The sequence below is a fragment of the Symsagittifera roscoffensis genome, chromosome 7, assembly GCF_963678635.1.
Source record: "Symsagittifera roscoffensis chromosome 7, txSymRosc1.1, whole genome shotgun sequence".
NCBI lineage: Eukaryota > Metazoa > Xenacoelomorpha > Acoela > Convolutidae > Symsagittifera > Symsagittifera roscoffensis.
The window spans coordinates 28,913,256-28,939,474 of NC_087068.1; the positions used below are offsets into that span (position 1 = coordinate 28,913,256).

The 26,219-nt window shown below is 35.0% G+C and overlaps 2 protein-coding genes across 4 annotated transcripts in view; both read left to right on the plus strand.

The window, feature by feature from the left end:
• LOC134852131 (laminin subunit gamma-1-like) overlaps positions 1–26,219 on the plus strand; it is a 273,304-nt gene that overhangs the window by 33,598 nt on the left and 213,487 nt on the right. The gene's annotated exons all lie outside the window — the stretch shown is intronic.
• On the plus strand, positions 5,439–19,159 carry LOC134851064 (monocarboxylate transporter 5-like). Of its 2 annotated transcripts, none has more exons than XM_063866967.1 (8): positions 5,439–5,884; positions 12,290–12,793; positions 13,059–13,202; positions 13,642–14,733; positions 16,463–16,605; positions 16,826–16,952; positions 17,844–17,969; positions 18,441–19,159. In XM_063866967.1, the coding sequence occupies exons 2-8, from the start codon at positions 12,322–12,324 to the stop codon at positions 18,653–18,655; spliced, it is 2,319 nt and encodes a 772-aa protein (XP_063723037.1). In that variant the 5' UTR covers positions 5,439–5,884; positions 12,290–12,321; the 3' UTR covers positions 18,656–19,159. The 2 variants fall into 2 exon arrangements, with proteins under 2 accessions (XP_063723037.1, XP_063723038.1); XM_063866968.1 differs by lacking the exon at positions 5,439–5,884 and adding an exon at positions 8,937–9,138.

Genomic DNA, 26,219 nt, shown 5'->3' on the forward strand with positions numbered 1-26,219 from the left:
TTTACTACTTAAATCGATTTCAATTAAATCTGCATACTTTTTTCATACTAAAATCGATCGAAATCCGTTTTTGTCAGGGCGGGTATTTTTTATGCGTTACTAAACTGACAAAAAACGCTCGAAGATGTCTCATATCCAAGATCATTTTTTCATTTTCTCATAAAACAACTATTAAGTAAATGTTAAATACTTTTTGACATGTGCATTTATTATATTTCTGTTCTTGACACCAAACATGAAAATAGATACTGAAAAAAAATTCCTTTGAAAATAATCATATCAAAAGAGCACTAAATGAACTTAAAAAACTTGCTATAGCTTTATAATTTAATGCTAGAAAAATTCCAATTTTACTTTCTTCAAAAAAGTATATATTAGAAGAGATGAAACAAATTAACGATTGTTTTAGACAGCAAATACATTGAAGAGGAAACCAATGCTGCATATCTTGGAATGGTTAACCAAGAATTTGTTGAAATGATTTCAAAAAAATTGCCTGTGGAATAAGAACAGTACGCTCAATCAAAAATTCAAAAGCGCCGCTTCCAATCAAAACAAGACTACTATTTGTTTATAAATGCACTTATTGTTATTAGTCACCTTCACTACCTTGCTGATATTTTTCTTTTCACTCATTAATATTATTTGTTCATAATGAAAAGGTACAGCATGACATAAGCTTGTACATTTGAAGTTGTTTTCTTCTGACAAATAAAGTGTTTTTTTTTTAAGATCCGGAACTGTAGTTAATGGCACAATGCTGTTAGTAGAGAGAAGAGAGAAAAGGCTTGTCATAGATTTTTCATCCATTATTCAGACTAAGAAGTATGAGAAATTTAGTCTAATGTTTTAGACAACTAATTTCAAAAAAAAAGTTTGAATGACTTACACAAAAATGAAAAATGAGGGTTGAACTTTGGAAAACAAATGTTAAATTTTGAATTTTCTGTTTAAAATTCCTTTTTCATAAAGAACAGTTGTAATTGCTTTTTTAATATTAATTTTATTTTCTAAAACACTCCTGTTATTGCCAGAAGAAAATTGAAGCGAAGTGCATTAACCAATACTAATATGTTGGGGAAGATGTCTTTTAGTGAACTTTCAATTCCAGTACTACAACTTTGACCTTTGAAATAAAAGTCATCATGATTTTCTAAAAACAGTCCTCAAATATTGGACTGCAGAAACTAAGCATTTATTTCAAAGCAAAAAAATGATAAAAGTTAGGTTTTTACTTCCATGTTAATTAGTCATAACTGAGAATGGTTACCGAAAAACTGGTCACTCTCCGTCTAAAAATCAACTATATTAAGTAACCAGTGGTTGAAAAAGATTTTTACGAAGATAAAAGACTGACGAAATTGATTCAAATAAATCAAAATATATTAGATTGAATCTAACAAATTTTGACTGAATTTTAAAACTTCATTACCATACCTTTCAAAACTGGACAGAGGCGTTTTGAAAAAATACCATTGGTGGGGTTTTGATGCTTCTAATATAAGATTGAGATATTAAGTAAAAACCTTTTGACGTTTACAAAAAAATATGGTATTGCGAAGAAAATTCGTAAGCCTAGAAGACAATCAAAAGTAAGTTTCTCTCTACAGGGCGTTTTTAAACACCTTTTTTGAATAATATCTCATTTCACTTACGCTAAAACCAATTATAGCTTTCTTTGTTTTTTTGCAATGAATTGTCGAACTCTGATGATACAATTTCATACGTTCAATTGTTTGTTGCGTTGATTTTCAGTAACCAATCAAAACAGAAAAATGAAAAGTTTAAGAATGTTCATTTTTTCTAATTGGTTCAAGATTTGACAAAAACTGAATCTGACATCAGTTTCATAGAATGGAAAAAAAATTTTGGTGCAATTTGTTTTAAAAAAATTTGAAACCAAAGTTTCCACTAGAAAGCGAATCAATTCATTTGATAAAAAGTTAAGGAGGAATACAGTGTCAGTTGAAGTTATTTTTACATTAGCTGACCTTTTGATTGAATTTTTCGTTTGTTACAATTTATGCATAAGTTCATGCAAATTTTGTCAGAATCATTTTGTCTAATCTTGACCCAATTAGAATAAAGTAAAATACAAAATTTAAGTTTTCTTTGTTTTGATCGGTTTTTGTAAATCAGGACTGTAAAACTTTGCTTACCACATGTGCAATCAGTTTTCTAAAAGTCACAAAAATGCTTCAGCAAAAACAATCCAACGTATAAATTATATCACAAAAGTTTCGCAACTGACCACAAAAAGAATGGTTGCAAGAACTTATTTATTAGTGAAATGAGAGATTAAAAAAATTTTGAAAGCGCCTCGTATTTCTGTGTTATTAAACTTAAAATGAAATCAATTGGGATAACATTACCAATAATTTTGTTTTCAAGATACACTAGTGGACAAAATTAAGCGCATTATCAGGATTTTACTCTGTAAAATGCTTGTTTTCAATGTTTGTTTTGAACAACATTTCTTTCGAAATTTTCAGTGACTAACCAATGTAATCCGTGTCTAAAAAAGCCAGTTTTCTTCATCTGCATCGTAGTGAAATTTTTCTTGAATACGCGGAGAAAAAAATTGTTCATGCAACGTGAAACATTCTCAGCGAGAAAATTGAAAGAATGAGTGTGAAATTTTCGCTAAACACAGACATTTTTGATTTATTCGCGCGAAGTAAAAAAAACCTAGTGCAGATGATGAAAAGTGGCATTTTTAGACCCGGATTACATTGGTCAGTCATTGAAACCAAATAATGATACTTTCACTGATGGTAGCTCTGATCATTCGCTCCTTGTCTATGTAAAAATTTTACTGAATTTCGAAGGAAGTATTGTGCAAAATGTACATTGAAAACAGGCATTTTACAGGGTAAAATTTAGAATTTGCGCTAAATTTTGTCCACTAGTGTAAGAATTTACGCAATTATTCTCTACACAGCTCATAATAATGAAAAAAAAACATTTTGCTAGAATACCAAAAAGGCTAGTTAGATTTTCTGAATTAAAAGAATAATTTTATCGAAAATTTGTTATCACAAGCGTACAGATTTTGTATAGGATGCAGAAATAAAATTAATTGATTGTTTAAACGTTTCTATAAGCCGTCGATTAATTTTCTGTCCAAAGCATAGAAATGAATAAATAATAAATGAACCTTATTTTGATTTCTTTCTTGTTGTGGCTAGCCATTTGTTTTGTGTTTTGCAATCAAGAGTTACGTTTGTTTTTTAAAAATGCATCAAGTTGTTCTTGATCGCTGATTATTTCATTGATTAATACAAACGGGTACAGCTTCATTATGATGTTAGTCAAAAAACTTTGCTGTTTTATTTTTCAGTTTTAACTAATTCTATTTAATAAGCACTTCCATATTTCTGCAGCGCGTATTGATAAATTGTGTGAACTTACGTTTATCAAAAGATTAGAAATTGGTTTTGAGTAAATATCTGACTCAAATGGTATTTAACGGTTGCGTTTTGAAATGACTTTTTAAAATTAATAATGTACATTTGTCCCTGCTTTTCTTGGCATTTGAATCCGGCACCCTAAAAAATAAACAATTTTGAAGCAAGATGCACAAGAAATACTGCTTTCAAATGGTGTGGCATCAAAATAACTGAACTTTAAGAAAATTACCAGTGCGGAATATCATCTGATTAACAAATTGAAAAACATAAAAAATATTCCTAGTCCTGAAAAATTGAAATCAGGGTGGGTCAGTTTTTTTTCCTTAGGTGGATCTTAGTTTCATATAAATTAGAAGCAGTCAAATTTAGTTTCATGTAGAGGTATTGCAAGAAAAAAATACCTAATGACACGACAAAAGGTGTTTTTGGTCACTTTTTGGGACAAGGGTACCGTCTTCTTGGAGGGGGAAGAGTGTCCATATTTGATGATGATGCATGAATTAAAAATTATGAACATGTACGTTCAGGACAAAATTAGACAGCATTTTTCAATTTTTGAACACAATAGTTCTAATGGTAAGGTTTTCAAGGGCGAATTTAGAAGGGAGAGAGAGGTCGAAGGCTCAACAGCCATTCCCCAACCCCCCCCCCCCCCCCCCCTTCCCCCTCCCTCTCTCTCAGGGATTTGACCCCCTCACCAAGCAAAGGGTCCCCCCTTGGTATTATTTTATAACATCCATTTTAGGCCGACTAACCCTATAACTTTTCTAGGGCAGCCTTGAGCGCCAGTATAAACTAACTTTGAGGGTGAAAAACGCAATTTGATGTTCAAATTTTCCAAAAACGATCAAAAACGGCTTTTTTGACCTGTTTTTTTTTCAAAAGTTTGCCAGCATTGCAAAATTTTTGGTTTAAGTGCGGTCTTGGCTCTTTTTCCTCCACCGCCCCCCCCCCCTCCGCCACCGCACCTCACATAAGTATCAATTTCATGGTGTAAAAAGGAGTTTACCGCGTTGAATATGAAGAAGAAATATGCTTGTCATTGCCTAGTAAGTACAGATACCGATTTTTGTAACAACCGGACAATGTGAGCAGAAAAATACTTATAACAAAAACTCGCCGGTGGGGGGAAAGGAGGAAAAAGAACGGGGGTCTTCATAATGTTCTTGGAGTCTCAGATGTTCTCGGATATTCTCGGAAAACCATTTTGGTTGACCTAAAAAAAGGTAGAAAAAAATTAGAAAAATTTACGAAAATCTGCCTTTGCCACGAGAAATCTTAAATCAGCCCCTGAACATTAAATATTATGTAATATATCAAGTTTTCTTGACTTATATTGTCATGGTGCTAGAGGTAGAAACTATTTTCTTATCAAGTTTTCAGATGGTGCAATTTGCATATTATGTCAAATGGTGCATCAATCACAAGCAAGGGTAGACGATTAAAAAAATAATTGAAAAAACGTGGCTATTATGAAGAGAAGGCCCCGGTACAAAAAGCAGTGCCACATTTTTTGAGGCAGTCTGAAACCAACCTTTTTTGTTATCAATATTTACTCAATGAAAAAATGTTGAAAAGTTGCTTTTATTTTTGTTTTTAGTGGAGACAAAATGTTAAATTTGAATCGTAATTTGGCACAATCGGCTGTCCACGGAGACTCAGAAATCAACTTGATCCACCTCAAAAAACATATATATTCCTAGTGCACTCCCATAAGCAATTAAGTACCTAGACGTGACCCAGACGTGACCGACTTTTCTGGTTATCCTAATTTTCTGTCCTTCACCTTTATACGGGAAATATTGCATTCAAATGAGCTCAACTGACCCACCCTGTAAATACCTCAAAGTTTCCCCTCTGCCTATGTAAAATGGTCATTTCACGGTAACTTTATGTATAGCAGCCGCGTCTTCTCAGATTTTGCGAAGAAAAGCAGGGAATTCTACCACATATTTGTATAATGAATTCCCTCTCCTGTTTTCTACACGCGGAGAGAAAGATACATTTTCCATATATGGAATACAGAGGCAGTCCCTGATATTCCTTTCCCTTTCAGTCGAATAATCCCTTCAAAATTTGTTCACGTGTCGCACATTGTCGTAGGAATAAACGCAGTCCGTTCAAAGCTTCTTCAGTTTTTCACAACACGTTATCCCCTTTCCCTTCAGTCGCGCGTGTTTTATACTCTTGAAGCATTGCATGCTCATTTTGTTTTGTCCGCCGCAGTTTTTTCCTGCAGAAAAAAATTGACATCTGCTTATTTGTGTACGTAAATGCATTTTGCAGTTTGCAGAAAAAAAAACAACAAAAAATGCATTTGTGATAATATAATTGAACTGCAGTGTTTTTGCAACAGAAAAATATTGTCCTCTTCAACTCATTTTTATCAGTATTTCCTTAGCGCAGTTATTGCGAACTAAATTGAGCAGAAATTACCAACTTTGGTCTTCCCAAGATGCAATTGGCTGCATAAGGTAAGATTATTTTCAGAAAAGTATTTCTCAATTGATAAAATATTTTAGTTTTTTGACGTCGTTTTTCAATTTGTAACTTATTTGAACCATACGGTAAAAAAAAAATTAAAATTTTGAATCATCTGACTTTCTGACACTTTATTCAGATTTCACTTAGAGATGCACTGCAAACCTCTAAAAAACTGAGCAGTAAAATCGAACTGTAAAATTTTTATATCTAATTATTTTGTTTTAGGCATACCAAGAAATTTTCGCCTACGTTGCTGCTCGAAATGTTTCCAAGTTACTGATTACAATTGACATAGTTTTTTTTCAGGTTTAAAAAATGTAAATACAACCTATTTACTTACACCTCTGAGTTATACTGATCAATGAGGTTGTGAATTCCCATTTACTCTAACGTTCATTAGTACAAGTAGGACAAATCAATTCATTATGTACCAAATTTATATGTTTATCATTGTAAAAAGGTCAAAAGTTTAGCCACTTCGTTATTTAATTATCTAACGTTGAGCAAATGGAAAAATTGTGGCCAGAGCTCAATATCCGAAAAAAAAATGCCCAAAATGTGAATAAGACTCGATTTGAAATTTTGCACGCTGACACCTCAGAATTTAGTTCAGCATTTTAATTGCATTTTGCGGAGCTAAAAAATTTTAGTTCGGCATTTTGGGGCGTTCAAGAGTACCGAAGTACAGCAATGCCGAAAAAGGCGGGAAATTTTCAGAATAATTTAAACGCATTTTCTAACATTTTCTTAAAAGCGGGAAGTTACTGAGGCTATTTAACAAAAAAAATTCACTCCAATTTTTGGCGGCAAAATGTCTGCATCTGCAACTGGTGGCGTCCCTCATGCTTGAAGGAACGAATGCTTGAAATTACTTTTAGCTTACTTTCAGCCAATCAGAATTGAGTATTCAAAATCTTGAAGAAAATCGCGAAAATTTCAAAGTAAGAAAATAAATCCAGACCATTAATACAGTGCTGATTTAAATTATCCGGACAAAACGAACAAAATTTGAATTTTGAAACGCGTTTTTCTCAAATTGGGTTGAGATTAGACAACAAGTGAACAGAACAAAAATTGCTTAGATTTTCACCAGAATTAATATGGCGTCATTTTTTTCGAAATTCTCAACAAAAATTTTCCCCGAAAAATGGGTCATTTTGGCTTTTTTCACTTAATCAAGAATTACGCTGAAACTATTTTGTTAATTGATAAGGAAAAATACTTCACAAGAAGCCTCTTACACAGTCCAACAAAGTTTAAGAGGGGTTAAATCTCCATAAACCTGTATCAGAGAAAAAAAAAACTAGTTGATAGTCAAAAAATGTGATTTTTACTATATAAAACCCAGAATTTTTGCTTAATAAGAAGTTTTAAACAATTTGCGCAAACTTTTGGAGATAACACCCTTCTTAAAGTTTGTTGGGCTACGTAAGGGGCTGACTTTGATATAATTATGTCTGCGATCGAGTGGGTATTTTCGGCGTAATTTTTGATTAACTAAGAAAGGCCGAAATGACCCATTTTTGGGGTAAAATTTTGGGCCCGAATTTCGCAAAAAAAATTACACCATATCAATTCTGCTAAAACTTTAAGCAAGTTTTTTTTTCATAAGTTTTCACCTAAATTTGACCCAATTTGAGAAAAACGGGTTTTAAATTTCAAGTTTAACGCGTTTTGTCCGGTTAATTTAAATCAGCACTGTATTGACCGATTAGATAATATGCAGATGAGTTTTCAAGACTGGGAAATTCTTATGATTTTGAACACATTAATCTTGATGATTATCTGAACAGTAATGCTGGGGCGTTCAACAGTGCCGAAGTACAACAGTGCCAGAAATGGAAAAGTGTTCAACAGTGCCAAAAATTGATGATTTTCGGCACTGTTGAACTATAATTTTATTTTCGGCACTCTTGTACTTCGGCACTGTTGAACGCCTCTCTGAGGGCAACACAGTAGTGCCGAAATACAACAGTGCCGAAAATAATTTTATTGTTCAACAGTGCCGAAAATCATCAATTTTCGGCACTGTTCAACACTTTTTCATTTTCGGCACTGTTGTACTTCGGCACTATTGTACTGCCCCAATAATGCGGTTGTAACCCGCAATTTGTAATATTTTTGATTACTTTTCACTGATTAAATAGATTTTCTGTTAATAATGACTTCGATTTTGTGAGAAAGGCATTTAGCCAATAGAAACGCTGAGCGATTTTGATTGCTTGAAATTTTTTAAGCATTCGGTCTTTCTAGCATGAGAACCCTCCCCCTGAAAATTGAACAATTATTTTGGGGCCAAAAAGTCTAAATTGCAAATTTTCTTGCTCGAAATCTTAAAGTGGCACTTAAGATCATAAACGTTCGCCGTTTATTTTTTGATTGCCGCACTTAATATGTTGAAACTTGTTCAAATTTTTGGCACTGTTGAACAAGGTTTTCATTTTCGGCACTGTTGAGCTAATTTTTTTTCGGCACTGTTGTACTGCACCGGCATGGATCTACTTAACAATCTCCCCTCCCCCCTTATTGTATCTACTAAAGAATCTCCCCCCCCCTTTCTTGAAAGGGGGAGATTGTTAAGTAGATCACCGGCATTTTAGTTGCGTTTTGCCGAACTTAATAATTTTGACGTTGACGCGAGTTTTTTATCTAGCTGCAAAAAGGACTGAAACTTTATACAGATTTTAATGAACACCAACAAGGGTTTACCTTAAGTATGTTATTGAGAGTGGTGAATAATTCCGCCCTCAAAACTATTTCAACTTGAGTCGTTCTTTCATTGGTTCAAGTTGTGCAAATCTTCGAAGAAAAATTTAAAGAATTTAGTAAACAAAATTCATTTCAGAAAATTTAAGGTCAGTTTGAAATAAGTCATGAGACCGAAGTGAAAGCTGTTGGCGATTAAGTTTTGATGGATATCTTGAATTCAGTTTCATGTGCCATTTTGAGAGTCATAGAACCTCCAGATGCAGGCTTAAGCAATTGATCCATGTGATTTTTTTTCATTTCTTTTTTGAATATTTATCCGTCATCTTTAATTTAAGTTTTTATTTATTCTGGTTCTCATTAAAAAAAAACCTTCAAGTTCAAACTCTTGAATAATTTGCAATTTATTTTTTAGAAATTCGTTTGCGTGTTCGTTTTAAGTGTTCGCATTAGCTTTAGCCTTCTCAATGGAAAAATGCTCAAAATTAAAAGGGTTCAATATTTAAATAAGCAATTAGCATTTATTCTTAACAAAAAGGTCAAGTTTTGTTATTTTGTTTACTGGAATCTTCTTGATGTTCTGATAGTGATTGAAACCATAAAAAATTACACAAAATTTTATATATTTTACAATTTTAGTATTCTAACAAACAAAAGGAAATGAAAAAAAAACACATCACACGGAATAGGAGGAAAACAAGCGAGAAACGCTGAAATTTGACAGTGCCGAAAAATTTATGTAGAAAGATGATTTATGAGCAGGGGGCGGCTCTAGGATTTTCTCGACCTTTTTTTTAATTGACCAAATTGATTTAACGAGCTCTCCCAAAGCACTACAAAGAGCCTGTTTTGGCCAAAATTTCTGCGCCGCAGGCAAAATTTAAAAAAAACAGGCCGAAAAAGGTCTTTTAAGGCACTTTTTGGAAAATTTTGACCAAAAATTTGCGTTTTTTCGGCGCGCGCTCCCCCCCTCAACATTAGTATGTATTGGCGCCTTAGACGCCTTTAGAAAAATTTTACGGTCAGTCAGCCAAAAATTGATATCTCAAAATAGTACAAAGGGGGGACCCTTCGGGTCGGCAGGGGGCTGAATCCCTGGGGGGGTGTCCTCCCTTAAATCCGCTACTGGTTTCAATCAAATAACCGTTCAAGGGTCAAAGTTATAAAAAAAAACTTATTTGATAATTGTTTACCATGAAGCTGCTTGAATCAGTAATGTACCTCTTGGCCGGCTGGTGGGAGGCGACTGACTCACACCACAATTCTGATTGGCAAATTTTTTTTTGCAATTGGAGCACTCTTTGGTATTATGTTACGACAGCAATTTCGGGATGAACAAACTTCGGCTTTGGTATTTCTTTTTTAGAGGAGAGAGTGCTGAAATAACGTGAATTCAAAATTTCTCATAAGCGGGTTAATTTTTTTGGCAAAACAGGATCTTTATAAAACTTTAGTTTTTTCAAAACCACCGTTAAAATTTCTCGTAGCATTGTGGCGCTCCCTTAGAGGTAGTGCCCTGCAATCATATCAACAATTGTACGTTAAACGGCTATACGGTTGAAAGGTTGAACATCACATATAAACGGCTATTTTAATTTCTGCTTGAAATTTTTTTTGTTATTTTACCAGATACAAGAAAAACTTCTGAGACATGCTGCCAGATAGAAAGTTCAGGTCCATTGATTTATCGTATTTTGTCTTTTTTGAGGGAAAAAACTGAATTGTTTTTCATTTTTGTGATAATTTTCATTTTGATTAATTAACTTGATAGTTTTCGTTTTGCTGAAGATATCAATTGTGGTTGCAATCCGGAGTTTTCACGAGGGGGTGCAATTTTGATGCAGAAGAACAGAAGAAACCGAAAGCAATAATCAAAATTTTTAGGAAATGTTTTTGGCAGTAGCGAATTTAGGGGGGGCGAGGTGGCTGACGCCGCATCTCAGGATTCGACCCTCTGCCGTTCCAAAGGGTCCCCTTTTGTACTATTTTGAGATATGCATTTTTGGCTGACTGACCTTAAAATTTTTCTAAAGGCGCCTAAGGCGCCAATACATACTAATTTTGAGGGGGGAGCGCGCGCCAAAAAAAACGCAATTTTTGGTCAAAAATTTCCAAAAAGTGCCTAAAAACGCCTTTTTTGGACTGTGGCGCAGAAAATTTGGCCAAAATAGGGACTAAACCGCGCTGAAGGAGAGCTCAAAAAATCAATTCGGTCGACGTAAAAAAAAAAGGTCGAAAAAATTTTCGAAATTTTTTTGAAAATCCGCCCCCCCCCCCGCTCGAGAAAATCTTAGATCCTCCCCTGATATATAAAGACCGTAAATTGGCCAAATTTTGTGCGACGCAGGCAAATTTTTGAAAAAAGGCCAAAAAAGGCGTTTTTAGGCACTTTTTGGAAAATTTCGACCAAAAAACGCGTTTTTTCGGCGCGAGCTACCCCCTCAAAGTTAGTAAAGATTAGCGCCGAAGGAAAAAAGTAGCTAGATTTAGAAAAAAAAGTAGCTCGCCTGCCATTTTTTCAGGGGCGGATCTAGGATTTTCTCGAGGGGGGTAGATTTTCAAAAAAATTTTGAAAATTTTGTCGACTTTTTTTAGGTCGACCAATTTGATTTTCTGAACTCACCCTAATCACTAGAAATACCCCATTTCAACCAAATTTTCCAAGACGTTTTTAGGCTTTTTGGAAAACTTTGACTAAAAAATTGCGTTTTTTCGGCGCGCGCTCCCCTCTCAAAAATTAGTATATATTGGCGCCCAAGGCGATTTTAGAAAAATATAAGGGTACCTCACCAAAAATAGATATCTCTAAATAGTACAAAGGGGGGACCCTTTGGGTCGGCAGGGGGTCGAATCCCTAAAGAGAAACGTCCGCAATCCCCCCCCCCCCCCCCTAAATACGCTACTGCGTTTTTTAATTTTTTTTTACAACTGACTTTTTTCTTCGAAAACATTGAACTCTGAAGCAGGAGCGGATCTAGGATTTTCTCGAGGGGGATGGGCGGTTTTTGAAAAATAAAATTCGAAAATTTTGGCGGCTTTTTTCAGGTCGACCCAATTGATTTTCCGAGAACAAAGTTTTGCCAAAGTTTCTGCGCGGTAGGCAAATGTTTGACAAAAAAGCAGGCCAAATAATTGCGTTTTTCGGTGCGCGCTCCCCTTCAAAAGCGGACATCTATCATTTTAGCTGTTGTTCGCAATTTGTGCAGGTAGCCACGCGGTCAAACTTCAAACATGTGAACATAGTCTCAAATCAGTCTTGCTTGAGCCTGTGAATTTTTTGAACTATTTTTGGCATATTATTTTCAGAGCCAGGCACGAAACGTCATGTGATATTTTTTGCACTCTGTTGCAAAAATCGTTAATAGTCAAGCCAAAAACAGTCGAACTCAAAAACTGAAAGTAAAATTTACAGTATAAATGCTCTCCGTATCACGTAATAGATAAAATAAAACAACACGTCGCACTTTTACTATTATTATATACGAAAAAGACCGCTGAGCCAACTTTTATTTTTATAACACAATCCAAAAGTTATTTTATTATTATTTTTCTTTCAACTTTATTTTTCAAACCACCAGAAAAAGTAAAACAACCAAGGAAGAAAAATTGTAAACTGCAACTTTTCTTAAATATAATCAATTGTATAATTTGGAATTTGGTCTGTTACAAAAAAGTCATCTTTTTCACAGAAACTGGACATAAAAAAAACATCAGACCAAAAATGACTGAAAACGAAGGACTCAGACCTTATTTGACATCACGGGCTGAACAAACTCATGGAGATGATTCAAACGACATGGTGCTCATGGCAACAGCTGGCAACTCGTCAGTTAAGCAGCCGCCGTTTTTCGTACCTCCGAGTTACCATGACACGACTCAAAACTCCGAACCCCTCCCGTTGACAATCATCCAACCCGAGGACCTAGATCCGAATGACCGGCGACTAGGATTGTACGGCGAAGATGCCGAAGATGAAGACGGGGCGCCTGAGAGGGCCCCCGAAATGGAGGCGGCACCTGACGGAGGGTGGGGATGGTTGATAGTGTTGGCGGCTTTCTTCAACAATATGGTGTTGGACGGGATAGCCTACTCGTGTGGAGTCTACTTCCCCGTGTTCCTTCGGGAGTTCGAGGAGTCGGCGTCCAAGACTGCCTGGATTGGATCACTCTGCTCTGGATGCTATCTTGCTATTTGTAAGTTATAATACCTCTGCAACTTTTGCAATCCTGTTCAATTGTAAAAACAAACGCAAAAATTAATTTTATGCGTTATTTTCTGTTCATCAAGTAGTACGTTGTAAGAAATGAGTTTATTTCCAAAAATTTATTATTTCTTAAAGCATAAATTTTTGAGAATTATATTTCTAGCTTCTACAATTTGTGTTAAAAATTGCATCGTGATCAAAAGAAGTAATTGCTAAACTGAAATTTATTCTAATGGCAAACTTCTCCGTTTCAGCTCCTCTGGCAGCCGCGGCTACAAATATCCTGGGGTGTCGAGTGGTGTCTCTGGTGGGGTGTCTGTGGGCTGCCGCCTCCCTCGCCCTCGCATCCTTCGCCTCCTCGGTCGACATCCTCATCCTCTCTTTCGGCATATCCACAGGCAAGTCACAAACCCTAATGATTACACTTGAACTGGTAGGTGTTGTTTTTTTTCAATTTCTTCCAAATTTAGCAACAAGTCTATACAAATTTAGCATCAAAACAAACCATTGTCATTTTTTATTTGCCAGCAATTTTTTTTAATTCTGATTTTTACAAAAAATCTAGAAAAGCGTGATTAATTATTCATAATTACCCAATTTGGTCTAGATTTTTTGAGCGCGTGCTGTTTACTAAACAAGTTATCCAGATGGGCGCCAAAAACTTTTTGAAAAAAAGATCTTCAAGCTTGTTCGGCCTTAAAAAACGGGCGTAATATCTTTTTAGCACCATGTGGCCTAAACCTTGGGGAAACATTTTGCTACCAGAATCGAGGAAAAGACAACTCTTCATCCTTCAACTCAAATGAAACTTTTTGACTTATGTTCCTAATTTTTCAGGGCTGGCTTTCGGATTCCTCTACTTGCCCTCTCTGGTCATTGTGGGTCTCTGGTTCGAGAAGAAGCGAGGAGTCGCAACCGGAATCACAGTTGCCGGAAGCGGAGTGGGAATGTTTGTGCTGCCTCCCCTCTGCACCCTCATGATTGACCACTGGGGATGGAGATTCTCTATGTATGGTCTAGCAGCTATGGTCTTCCTGTGCGCTCCACTGGCCATGCTTTATAGACCAGTTCCACCGAACTTCAGAAACGGACAGTCCAAAAAAGCCAAAGTGAAGTCCGCTGGAACGCATCACATAAATAAAGAAGTTGAACTGAATGGACACAAGGGCCAAGATTCGAGTCCCACTGAGGAAGAAGATGCGAACTCGTACTCAGAAACTTCTGTCGACGACAGAGCCGAAGGCGAAATTCCTGAGATCCGAGTGAGCGACTTCGAAAAACGAGGAAGCTCGCAAAGTGTCGCGTTTGCTGCTAGCTCCGGACGCACTGGCAGAGGTAAAAACGAACCTATGTTGCTCAAAAAGGCGATGATGAACAGAAAGAAAACTAATGGACTGTGTCAAAGCATGACGACAGTTAATTGTAGTCAAACTGAATCACAAGCCGCGCAACCACAGCTTTCAAAGACTCTAGAGGACCTTAGCGACCGAACGTTTGAAAACTCGGAGTATGGTAACGGCAGCGCACACTTGCAGCACAGCTCGGCCCGTCTCTCGGGTTTTGAGATGAACGCCGAAATCAAAAATGAGATTAGAAACAATCGAGGTCGACCTTCGAACGTTTCGCATTTGAGTGTATCGGCTGCGGAACCCCTTAGAAAGAAGGATTTGTTCTATAGTGTCAGCACTATTAATCTCTCTACGGGAGATATGAACAATAACAACAACAACAATGAAGGCACACGAGAACGAAACGGTTCGGCCCTCGGCGATTTGGGTGACATAATATCTGAACACGAGGATCAGAAGCTACATAGGAAGTTGCATAACAATAAGTTCGTGAACGGACTCATGAACATGCTGGGCCTGGAGATCTTCAAGGACAGGTGTTTCATCATGCTCTTGGTGTCGAGCGTCGTTGGATTCCTGGGTTTGTATGAGTCATTTTAAAATATGTTAAGTTCATTTATTCACGAGGAAAAGGGCCAACATACGAGCTCTTCGGATCTTTACTCTCATGTTTAGTTTATTGCAAATTTCTCGTTTTTTTCTGGGCTGGGTAATTTTTCCTCGCCATCAAGCAACGGTCACGGTGAGTCTCGATCCACTGACCTCTTATTAGTGAGGTGGAAACATGGCCACTCATTCGGTGTCTCCTTTCGCCACAGCCGTTTTTTTTTTTTAACTTTTTTTTTTCAAATTTCTGATTTTTTCATGAGCAGATACTTTCATTTAATGACTATTTCTAGGGCGCGTCTCTTTTTTGAGCAAAATTATTTACAATTTGATTTATCATTTTGCTAGCTACTGCGAAGCAACCAAATGTGTTATTGTTCGTTGGCATTCAAAGTAATCGTTTGGGAACTTTTGCCTATATGTAAGTTATTTGAAATGGAATATGGAAATTGATCATGTCTGCCAGGAGCTGCCGGCTACAAATATTTGCCCGTCAAAGTCCCCGCCTCGTGCTAAGAACCTAAGGGCAAACCGGATTCAATATAAAATATTTCTATTGATTGTTGAATGAGTGTGTCAATCAACTTCATTTGTCAGCGTCAAATCCTTCTTATAATTCAAATACCCTAGTTTTCCTATTTTTCATATTTGTTTTATTCGCCTTTTTCTTCTGCACGACCTCAGAGTGAGAGGAAGGAACATTGCCCTAGCCTGTGTTTTTTCATGCAAAAATCAGATGCCAAACACAAAAGTCAATTAGGGTCGAGTGCTATCATTTGCAAAAAGTTTTCTTGAGGCTTTAGTTCAGTTTTGAACGAAGTGAAAACACTTATTTAAGCACAGTAGTTTTCTTCTTTTCTCAGATTTTTCAAAAAATTGTTAACGCACAAGATTGTTTTATTTTAATTTGAGCTCACTTCAATTAAATTTGCCAAATGGAACGCAAATTGCGCCCTCCAATAATAGAAATGCAAATTCGAAAAAAAAACTTGATTAAAATTTAGTTTAAGCCGATATGAAAGCTCGCGTGAATAATTACGAATTTTATCAGTGTACCAAAAAAGTTTAAAGAAATATTTTCTATTAAGAAAAAACTATAAAAAGTGATCTTTGTTATCGCTAAAACTCGAAGTTTGAAAATTTCTATCGATTTTTTGGTTTCCTTGATTTCAGTGACTATTCCAGTAATCAGTTAACAAGGCTTGTTTGCAGTGATAGCTGGTGTTATCGGAAGTTTTTTTTGCTATTAAAACATTGAGAAGTTTCCTTTCTTATATTTTTTTCTGCTTTTTTTTCAATAAGCGAAATGCTTGGATTGGTAATGATCAAAAATTGATTTCAATAGGCAAGGAAAAAAACGTGTTTTTGTTGTTTCGACTTTCCAAGCTTGTTTCACAAATTTAATTATCACATATGGAAAGCTATCAATCTGAGTCTTACTGCGTTTTCATTTTTTTCAATCTATGTCGAATACTTTTATGATTCAATTTCCGTTATCCATTTCACTGCAGTAACATCATATAAGTCGATAATACTTTATCATACAACATCTAATACTAGTTTATATATTTTTTTCTAATTTCAGAAAAAATAGAGTAACAGATTTCCTTTTCTTTTATATATTCTGCTATAGAGAAATATAAAAAAGTTGTAAAATAAAAGTGTATGTCAAAAGTTAAGACATAAACGAGGGAATGTTTTAGGCTTCTTCGCTCCCTTCGGCTACTTGAGTGCGTTTGCGGCCATCCACGGCATAGATGCGAACAGTGCCTCCTTCCTCATCTCAATCATTGGCATCTCAAATACGATCGGAAGACCCCTCTTCGGACTCCTAGTCTCTCTCAAGGTCAGCGTCTTTTTTCACCCTAGAAAAGAAGCACTGAAGCCTCTCGCTCGAAACTGACTTAAGATAAGCATGAAAATGGGGCTAAGTTATGACGAATGAGTTGCATAACAATTTGAAGTAAAAAGTTTTTTCCAGCTGCTGAAAATAAATATAATGAAACTGTTAAATCACTGTAAGGCGAAGGTTAACTATACCCTATATTTATATTCTGTTTCACTAGATTTTGGACTGTGTTCGTCTGATGAACTGGGCCATGATCGTGGCCGGCTGCTGCACCATAGTCCTGCCCTTCCTCACCTCCTACTGGACAATGGCCTCATACTCTGCCATATTTGGATTGGTTATTGGTGAGTTAATTTGAGAAAAAACTTGCTTAAACAAAAGATGAATAGAGGCTTTTTGAAGATCCATAACTTACCACAATTTCGGTTGCCCCCTCCCCAAAATTTAGTGACAAATTTATGCTCTTAAACCACCGTGTACAATGCTGTATTCTGATTGAGTAAAGAAAAAATTGTTGGCGCCAAGTGAACGATCTTCTCCCCCTAGCTACATGAAAAAGCAAAGAGATCTTAACTTGTTATTAAGAGTCGATGAACGTAGCTCAGACACTTATATAGGTCGCGGTAATTTTTTTAAATTATGAAAGCACAAAGGACCAAACACGATACCATATTTTTAGAACAAAACTTATAGTCATACAAAATTCAAGCTAGCTACGAGATACCTAATTTAAAATCAGTCGAAAGAGTTAATAATAAATCACATGCTGCTATTTTAGTCACCAAGACAATTAATCATTTTCTAACTTCAAACACCTACTCACCAAGAAAACTACTTGTCGAATCATTACAAATTCTGATCAAGACCTTAAATAACTTAAATAGATAGGTTTATTTTCAGTCGCCTTTTTGAAATTTTTCAACAATAGCGGTTCGATAAAACTGAATTGAATGATAGTTCTTTAAATTGTGCTCAAAGAAAAAAAATTGCAGCATTCGGGAAAACCGAAGAGCTTAAGTGAAATCTTCACTGAGGAAACTGAATGCAATCGACGATAAGTCTTCTCGTATCATGGCTAGCCATGGATGTTCGGATACCCACTTCATGTGTCTGACATAAACTTCATTTTGGAATGCTTTCTGAGTTGGATTAACTCGCCTTGATTTCATAACAAATGATCACACGTGAATATAATTTGAACAGATTTAAGTATTTTCGAAAATTGTTTTTTTTAGCGGGTCACGTGTGTATGAAGTCTCTGGCCATAGTTCAGTTGATGGGAGTGGACAGACTGACCAATGGACTGGGCTACTGTCTCTTGTTCATGGGGTTGGCGGCCATGCTGGGGGGACCATTGCTAGGTAGGAACGGCGGGTTGTTTTAAATTTGTTCTCATCTAGCCTCAAATATCGTGCTTTTAAAAGTTAAGTTATCATCACATTTTAAGACACCCAAAGAGGCTTTAAATATAAGCATTTCGTTTCAAGTTCTTTTGGTTCACGCTGAAATTCAAAAAATCTAATTGCAAAGCTAATTCGCAAGGTGTACTTAGTGAATATTGTCGACGAGGAAGATTGGGTTGTTGATAGAAATTTAAGAAAAAGTGACCTTGAACTGTTGTGGAGATGGTATGTATCCTAAAATTTTTAATTTAAAGCGTTAAGTTACCAGGTTGAGCTCTAGATCTGCTTATTAATTTTGTAGTTATCGAAAAGCAAAATATTTTAAAAAAATCTTGGAATGTTTTAGTTCTGTCGCCAACCGATTCTTGCTCATGCTCAAGTTGTTCTGTTCTAAACAACATTTATGATACAATTTTCATTACTTTTCAGGTCTGCTCTACAACGAAGAGTCCAAGTCTTACATGCTGTGTTTTGTGTTCGCCGGGGTCCTCCTAATTCTCGGGGGACTTCTAGGCCTGCCCATGCAAACCATCTCAACTTGGCAGAAGAGCCGAATGGAGAGACGCCGACCAGGAAGGAACCGACAGATTGTGCTGAACAACCCACGTGACGAACGAACCACTACCGCAAATTTGGATGTATAGACGAAAAAAGTTATTTTGTAATCAAATCAAAAAAGCAATAAAAATCGAGTTTGAAACTCAAGTAATGTGGCATTTTAGTATAATTGTTATTGAACTTTTCAAAAGTTTGATAATGTTTAAATTCAAACTCAAGTACTGTCAGAAAACCCCAAAAAGCGTTTTCAAAATGGCTTCGAAGAAATAAAACACAAAGGTGCTAGAGTCTAATTATAATGAAATGGGATTAAAGTTAAGTTTTTATTCTAAAAAAGAAAAAAATCGGATGCAAAAAATACATACATTTTAACAATGAAAAGTTATAACAACTGACGAACCTGTAAACAACAAGTTGCTAGATTTTTTGCATCAGATTTAACTGATAGACGCGTTATTATATATTTTCATTAGATGTATAGTTTGATATGAATGCCATTACATATGTAGCTTGACACTTTAGATGATTTTATATATGCATACTATAGATGTTTTAGCATAACACCAAAAAAGTTGCGCGCTCACAAACAATGTTGTTTTCAATGTAATTAAGTCTGAGCAAGTGAATAGAAAAAGCAAGACTGATCGTAACAGTGGACAGCCGTGAATTTTCCCAATGCCCTTCAAAGTGCTTAGAGTAAATTTTGCTTAAAAACATTTGAAGCAGTTTTCAAGCGAAAATGAAAAAAATTGAAAATATTTTCCGTTTATTTTCCAAAAATCTTTCTCAGAGACAATGTCTAGTAACGCAAAATTTGGATCACTAAATTTTGCCTCAAATTAATTTAGAATGGATTCTGAGCCGGATAATGGCCAGGGTTAAGACTAGGTTTATATCGCTGCCTTCGCTACTTGTTTACAGATTTCCTGGAATTTCGTGCAAATCAATTAGCCCAAATTAGCATTTTTCAAACCCGATAATATCTTACGGAAAACTTTTTCAAGCGTATACATAATTATAGAAAAAAATATACAAGTTTATAATGGCGTGGGATGAACAAAAATTAAGAATCCACGACACCGCAGTAATGAGCGCAATGATTGCATGTGTTCTAAATGATATTGACCGTTTTCTATTTTGTTCCGTTAGATTAACTGGCATAAGGCCTCAGTAGGCTTTAAAAGTATATATCGTTTGGCTCAGTGGGTTAAAAAAAGTAAGAGCTTGATGCGAATGTGGGCCTGAAAGGAACCGAATGCCTCCACCACTACGGGCATTGCTGACATCGGGTAATTCCACTTGGAGGTAAAAACTAAGAGATTTAACTGTAGAAAACAAAATACAGCCAACAAACTATTGGAATTCAATGATTTCAGGCAAACCAAAAATGTCATAGGCTCTTTTCAACTTCCCCGACATGTCAAAATTTCTATTTTCAATAGTTGTTTTAAGTGATTTTGGGTCTTATGCACTAAACGGCCCAATTTCATTATTTCTACATCTAGCTGAAATTATTTTGGATGAGTTTGGTTGGCTAATTAGCCAATCAAGTTCCATCGACATTTTCTGCCATTTCAATTGAAATTTCAAGCAGATAAAATTATTAGCCGAAATGATAAAAAAAATTAAATTTTGTTTTGTCAAGCCATTTTACTGAATTTTGCTTGTCTGGGCAAGGTTTCACAAGTGACTCAAAATTAATTCCACCTTTTCGGCAACTTCGGCTAATATTTTTATCTGCTAGAAAAGTTGATCGGAATGCCTGACTGTGTAACTTGAAATTGATTGGCTAAAATTACCCAATCAAACTTGATTGCGTGATTTCCAGCTCATGATGTAGAAAAAATGATTTTGGGCCGTTTAGTGCATAAGACCCGTGATTTTATGGCTAGATGCGTTACTTTACGATTTAGCTTATGACGCGCAAATGTGCATCCATAACCGTTAATTTGTGCATCACACCATGTTTCATTGCATTATAGCAATGTTTAAAAAGAAATAAATTTAAAAATGATAGATTGTTGTTTGTGAAAACTTTTAAGCTACTGAGTTGCAAAAAAATAACGCTTCTTTCCTTTTCCTCCCACCTTGCATGAGCATCAAGTTTATGGCGCAACGAGTGGTTTTACAAGGAAGGTGTCCGCACTGACAAAAAAAGGTATCAGTTTTAAAAGTTGATCCCAGGTTGATTTTAAATCAATCCGAATCGTTTAACAAGGTACTTTTTAGGAACTGAAATGGTTTTATATTGATTTAAAATGATCATTCTTGAAAATTTGGGATTGATTTAAGTGTCTAAAAAATAGCTTTGAATTAATTTGTATGGATTTTTCGACACACTAAAATCCATCCAAATCTCACTTAGTCAATTTGAATCCATTTTAAAAGACCCCTGATCAGATCGATTTACCCGGATTGACAAAAAAATGTATCATACATTTTCATGCTATGAAAAAAAATGATTATAATAGTTTCGCATACAATTTCACGGACTCAGAAAACAGTATGAAAAGAGCAAAACTAAAAAGCGTTTCAATTGATTTCTGAAAACTGTAAATTACGAAAAAAAAATGTAAAATCATGCAAAATAAACTTAACAAAGTCAGGAAGGAAAAAAGGCTTTACAGACCTAACTTCAGCATGCAATGTAAACATATTGCTGCTCATTGCTTTCGTATGGTGGGCTCCACTCTAAAAAAAACTTGAAAAAAGGATGTTAAACATCGAGACGAATTGGGACTTTGGATCACTTGCGATAAATTGCAAGTTCAGCAATGCAAATTAGTGACTATGAAATGAAACAATAAAAATCAAATAAAAAAACTTTGACGACAAATTGAATATACTTTCAGAAAAACAAAAGAGCCAAGAAACACAACTACCAGATTTAAATAACCTCACAAAATTTATTGATTCGCCCATCGCCAAAAAAATTTGAGCAATTGAATGTTAAAATTTTGAAGTTTTCCAACACAAACTACATGAATTTTCTCACGAAAAAACAATCAGTTTTGCCTTTTAAAACAAAACAAATAAAATAACTAGGCCAAAAAAAAACAAACATTTTTTAAAGCCGAATAAATCTTTTAAGCAAAAAAAAACGGAAAAACAAGGAAGCTTTGAAAGTCATAGCTTTTAATTTTACAAAATAACGACATAAATGGAAAACTCTTGCATGTACAATGAAAATCGCTGACAGCCTAAAAAAAACTTCAATTGAGGCAACTAAGCTTATAAAAAATTAGCAGAAAAAAATTACAGTTCAAATTTTTTCGCGAAAAAAAATCAATTTCAAACAAACTGAAAAAAACAAGGTCCGACCGGGACTCGCTACCCAATAGCGAATTGCGGAGGAAGCAACTCGAATCAACTCTAAAGATTTGTAAGAAAACTTGTTGACGGGGAAAAGGTTTAATTTCTGATTAGAAGGCACTTGCTTTTGCAAATGTACACACCAAAAAAAAATCAAATACTTTTTGTTTTGAAAAGGCACACTAATTGATGAAAATTTTAGTACCCATGAGCATTACTACAAGAAACTTTTATAATATTTAAAGTAGAAGCTAAAAAGCAAACTTCAACATCGCTGTAATCCGGTATGAATTTGGATTTTTTGATTTTGTTTTTCTTATTCTGAAGTGAAGAGATACAGAAGTTGCAAGTTTTAGTTTCCAAGCAATAATTTTAATAAAATTTTCTTCACGTTTCTGCCGTTTTTTCTACAACTACTAGATTTTTACGGTTGAAGTTTTAACATTAGCTTTCAAACGCATTTTTTAAAGTCCAAAACTTCAAAGTGCTTCTGCTTTTATGGAATGTTTTGGCATATGGAATGCTTTTTCGACCTCTTTTTAAAAAATGGTTAAACAAATCCTTGAAAACAACTTCTGACGTTTTTATTTGGTTATATTCTGATAAACAACTTCATCCATTATATGAAGATTTTTAGCTGTTCACATCTAATAGTTATAGAGCCAACGGGAGAAACATGAACAGATTTCGCGTTCATACCATCGCATGAAAACCAGAAGTAACTTCTAAGCACAGTGACACAGTGACTGCAACTCCTATTGCCATAAATTTTAGTTCGAAGAGCGTAGAAACTTGCCTACAGTTTGCTGAAAATTAAAGTTTTTTTTTGTCTTTACGTTTTGTTCAGTTGAACTTCAAAATGAAATTCATTCTAATAGAAGTTTTACCAAAAAGATTTTTCTCGGCTAATTGCAAGGCATTTGTCTACATAGTTTGTAAAATGACATACAGAAAAAACATACTTTGAAAAAAAACTTATATTCAATTAAAATAATTTTATTAAAACTAATTTACCTAATTTGTCTAAAATTGAAGATCGAAGAGTAACTGGTAGTTTTTGGTGACTCCTGTTTTTTTTTCTCATTTGTCCATAATCAGTAAACCATAATCATTTATATTTCTATTGACCCATTAGAGATTTTTAGAAACAAACGTTTTGTATTTTATTTACAGAAAAGGCTTATTGTTCAGTTGGTATACTAAGAAACAAACGTTAGGCACTGTCAGTTCAATGTCCGTGTGCACGTCATATAGGGGTCGTATTTGGTAGATGTTAGATGGACAAGAAATCTACTAATCGTGGAATTGTATGTAGGCTCTAAATTTTTCATCTCTGACTGCTTAATTAAGTGGTTTACAAAAATGTCTGTAGCAAACTGTGTAAAAAATGTTTCATGGATTCTCTTGAATGAGGAAATATAAATCGAAAACAAAGCAATGCTTTTTTCTGAAAAACGACATGAAAAAATCTCAAGCACTGTTCCGTCAATATATATACTACTGGCAGTGTTTTAAAATTTGTCTGTATCGTTCTGTAACCTTTATAACCCAAGCACCAACAAAGGTGAAGGCTATGAAACGATATGCATCTTCTCGTGAACTCGAAGCTCGAAACCAAGCAGGATAACCATATAAGAGTGCTGGTATAACTTATGGTTGTGATAGAAAATACTTGATCCCACAGGAAGTAGTGACGGGGATACTGTGTCTCAGGTAGTGGAAACGTTTTGTGACTTTATTGAGTATAACTCCCGTGTGTTCGTCCTACAAATGGGCAACAAATTCTAGACCAAGATGAGTTACGAATTTCTCAAACTCCATCAAACCTTATAGGATGCTGGGATTGCCACTGATCTGAGCCTTAAAATGAATCAAATTTAATTTAGATTCGTTAAAAGTAGCCATTGCCAGCTTAGCAGCGACCCAGATTTTCGGAATCATGTTGCAACTTGCTGAAAAAAAGACCTCTGGATCGATGCAATTTTCTATCATCTGCGAAGCAAAAAAACTTTGATATAATTGAGAAGGAAGACAGAGTACATCAAAAAAGTTGATAAACATCAAGGATAGCCGGTTACTGAAATTAGACGAAAAATCAAAAGTTTCAAACCTGTTTTTCTCGAATTAGCTTTTCTCGTTTTAGTATGTTTTATCACTCAACCCAACCAGATGATTATTTGTGATTCCTTATACTGCGTGGAATAAAACTAAAGTACATCCGACTATAAAAATCCTCCCCGTTTAGAATAAGAGACCCAATACTTTTCCCCAGGAAACGCCTTTTGTAAATTTTATAGGTCTGAGAGAAAATGATTTGTTTGAATTCAATGAACCTTGTCGGAAAGAGAAGATTGAATTGCTCCAATTAAAATCATCGAGACTAAAAACAAGAAGATTAGACAAAAAGATGTAAAGGTTGGCTGAGTCGAAAGACTTTGGAAAATTGAGATAAAGTGTTATTTGCGTTTGGTTTTGTCATGAATTGTGTAGAACTCAATCAGGAAAAGTAACAACTGTGTAATGCAACATCGGTTGAGCCTGAAACTGTGTTGTTTGTCATTTAAATTGTTCGTGATATTGGATAAAAGAGTTAGGAGTATTTTTTCCAATAATCGAGATAATTTAGATTACATCGAAACGGGACCGAAAAATTCCGAAGCGATGCAAATTTTGACGTGTTGTGTTTCTTCTTACGAGTTGTTTTAAGTTTTTTAAGGTGATAGATTGTTATTTTCGAAATTTAATGAGCAATGAATGTAAATGAACTCAGCTATATTCGTAATCTTTTCTGCTGAAGAGGAACTGCACGATAAAAGAAGACCTTCATGTGCACCGTCAACCCTGTCTTTTCTCAATATCATATGAAACTGATGCCCAAAAAGCAATGATTGTCCATCGATTGACGTACCTTGTCATGTTTCCTGGGTGATCTTGATGGACATAAATAGACCTCCAAGTTTTTTCTTGAGTATTACCTAGTCAATCGCTTGACTGTACCTCTACGACAAGGCCTTTGTTGATTCTGTACACTCTTTGAGTTTTTTCGGTTCTTAGTTTCATCTTCCGATTGCGGAGATTGAAGTGTTCAACTTGGCAATTTTACGTTGAAGTCGCCAGCCAGCATTCTTCTAAATTCCTGGCCGAAGACAACTTCTGTCGGTTTTGTTTCTTTAACCATCATTTTTTTGCTCTCAACAGTTCTAAAACACTGCCTATTTTGAATTTCAGATTCTATAGTGATTTTATCTTCAGGTTGAGTTTACATTGTTTCAGCTAAGACTTAGAGTAATATTTGCTATTAGCGTTGTTGGTTAAGGCTCCTGCATAAAAACCAAAGATGAAAAACTTAGTTACAATAAAATTTGCAGGAATTAAAACTTTTGCCGTGACATGACAGGGTTCCATGGAACACCAAATTGTTGCTCGAATCAAATCGTCATTGTCCGTTTACGTCAGTTTTCAAGTTTTTATGGGGCGTATCTGAGGTATTTAAAACAACACATTCACAATGTCTCGGTAAGCTACCAAATTTTCTTTAACTACTAGGAATTCAATCGAAGTCACCAGAAAATTTGTCAATTCAAACAAAAAAGTCCAAAATAATTTATCAGCGATTAGTTTCTCCTGTTAGTTAAATGAGAAGAAGTGGGAGGGTTTTAAAGCTTTTGTATACAATGACTTTTAATACAGTGACTGTAAATCTTTTTGCCATAAAAATTAGCTCCGAGAGCATATAATCATGCCTACTGTTTGCTAAAAATTCAATTTTATTTTGCCTTAAAGTATAGTTCAGTTGAACTTCAAAATGAAAATCATTCTACTTGAAGTTTTACCAAACAGAACTTTCTCAGCAAATTGCAATTCATTTGTCAACCTAATTAGTAGGATTACACACAAAAAAAATATTTAAAATGAAAAAAAAAATTTTTTTATGAAGGTTGTAAAAAAAAATTGAGATCGAAAACTTCTGTGCGCAATGCAGAGTAACTGGTAGTTTTTGGTTACTATTGTCACTTTTTCTCAATTGTCCATAATCAATGAAAAATAATTTTTTATAATTCTATTGACCCAACAGGGATTATTTATAAAAAGTTTTTAAAGATTTAATTTACAGAAAAGGCAAAAAAGTTTGCTGAAAAAAATAATGAATATCGCATGTTAAGAAAAACACATTAGCCAATCATTTTTTAATGTCCATGTGCAACGTCCTATAAGGGTCGTATTTGTTAGCTGTTAGACTGACAATAAATCTTCCTGTTGATTTGCATACAGGCTCTATAAGGTTAATCTCCAACTGCTTGATGAAAAAGTTTATAAAGTTACCACACCTGTATAAAT

Bases quoted from the DNA above. Each gene is read 5' to 3' on its own strand.
- LOC134851064 (XM_063866967.1), top strand. From the start codon at position 12,322: ATGACTGAAAACGAAGGACTCAGACCTTATTTGACATCACGGGCTGAA. The intron at 13,203-13,641 runs GCAAGTCACAAA...CTAATTTTTCAG, and splicing joins CTCTTTCGGCATATCCACAG to GGCTGGCTTTCGGATTCCTC. The intron at 14,734-16,462 runs GTTTGTATGAGT...GGAATGTTTTAG, and splicing joins GAGCGTCGTTGGATTCCTGG to GCTTCTTCGCTCCCTTCGGC.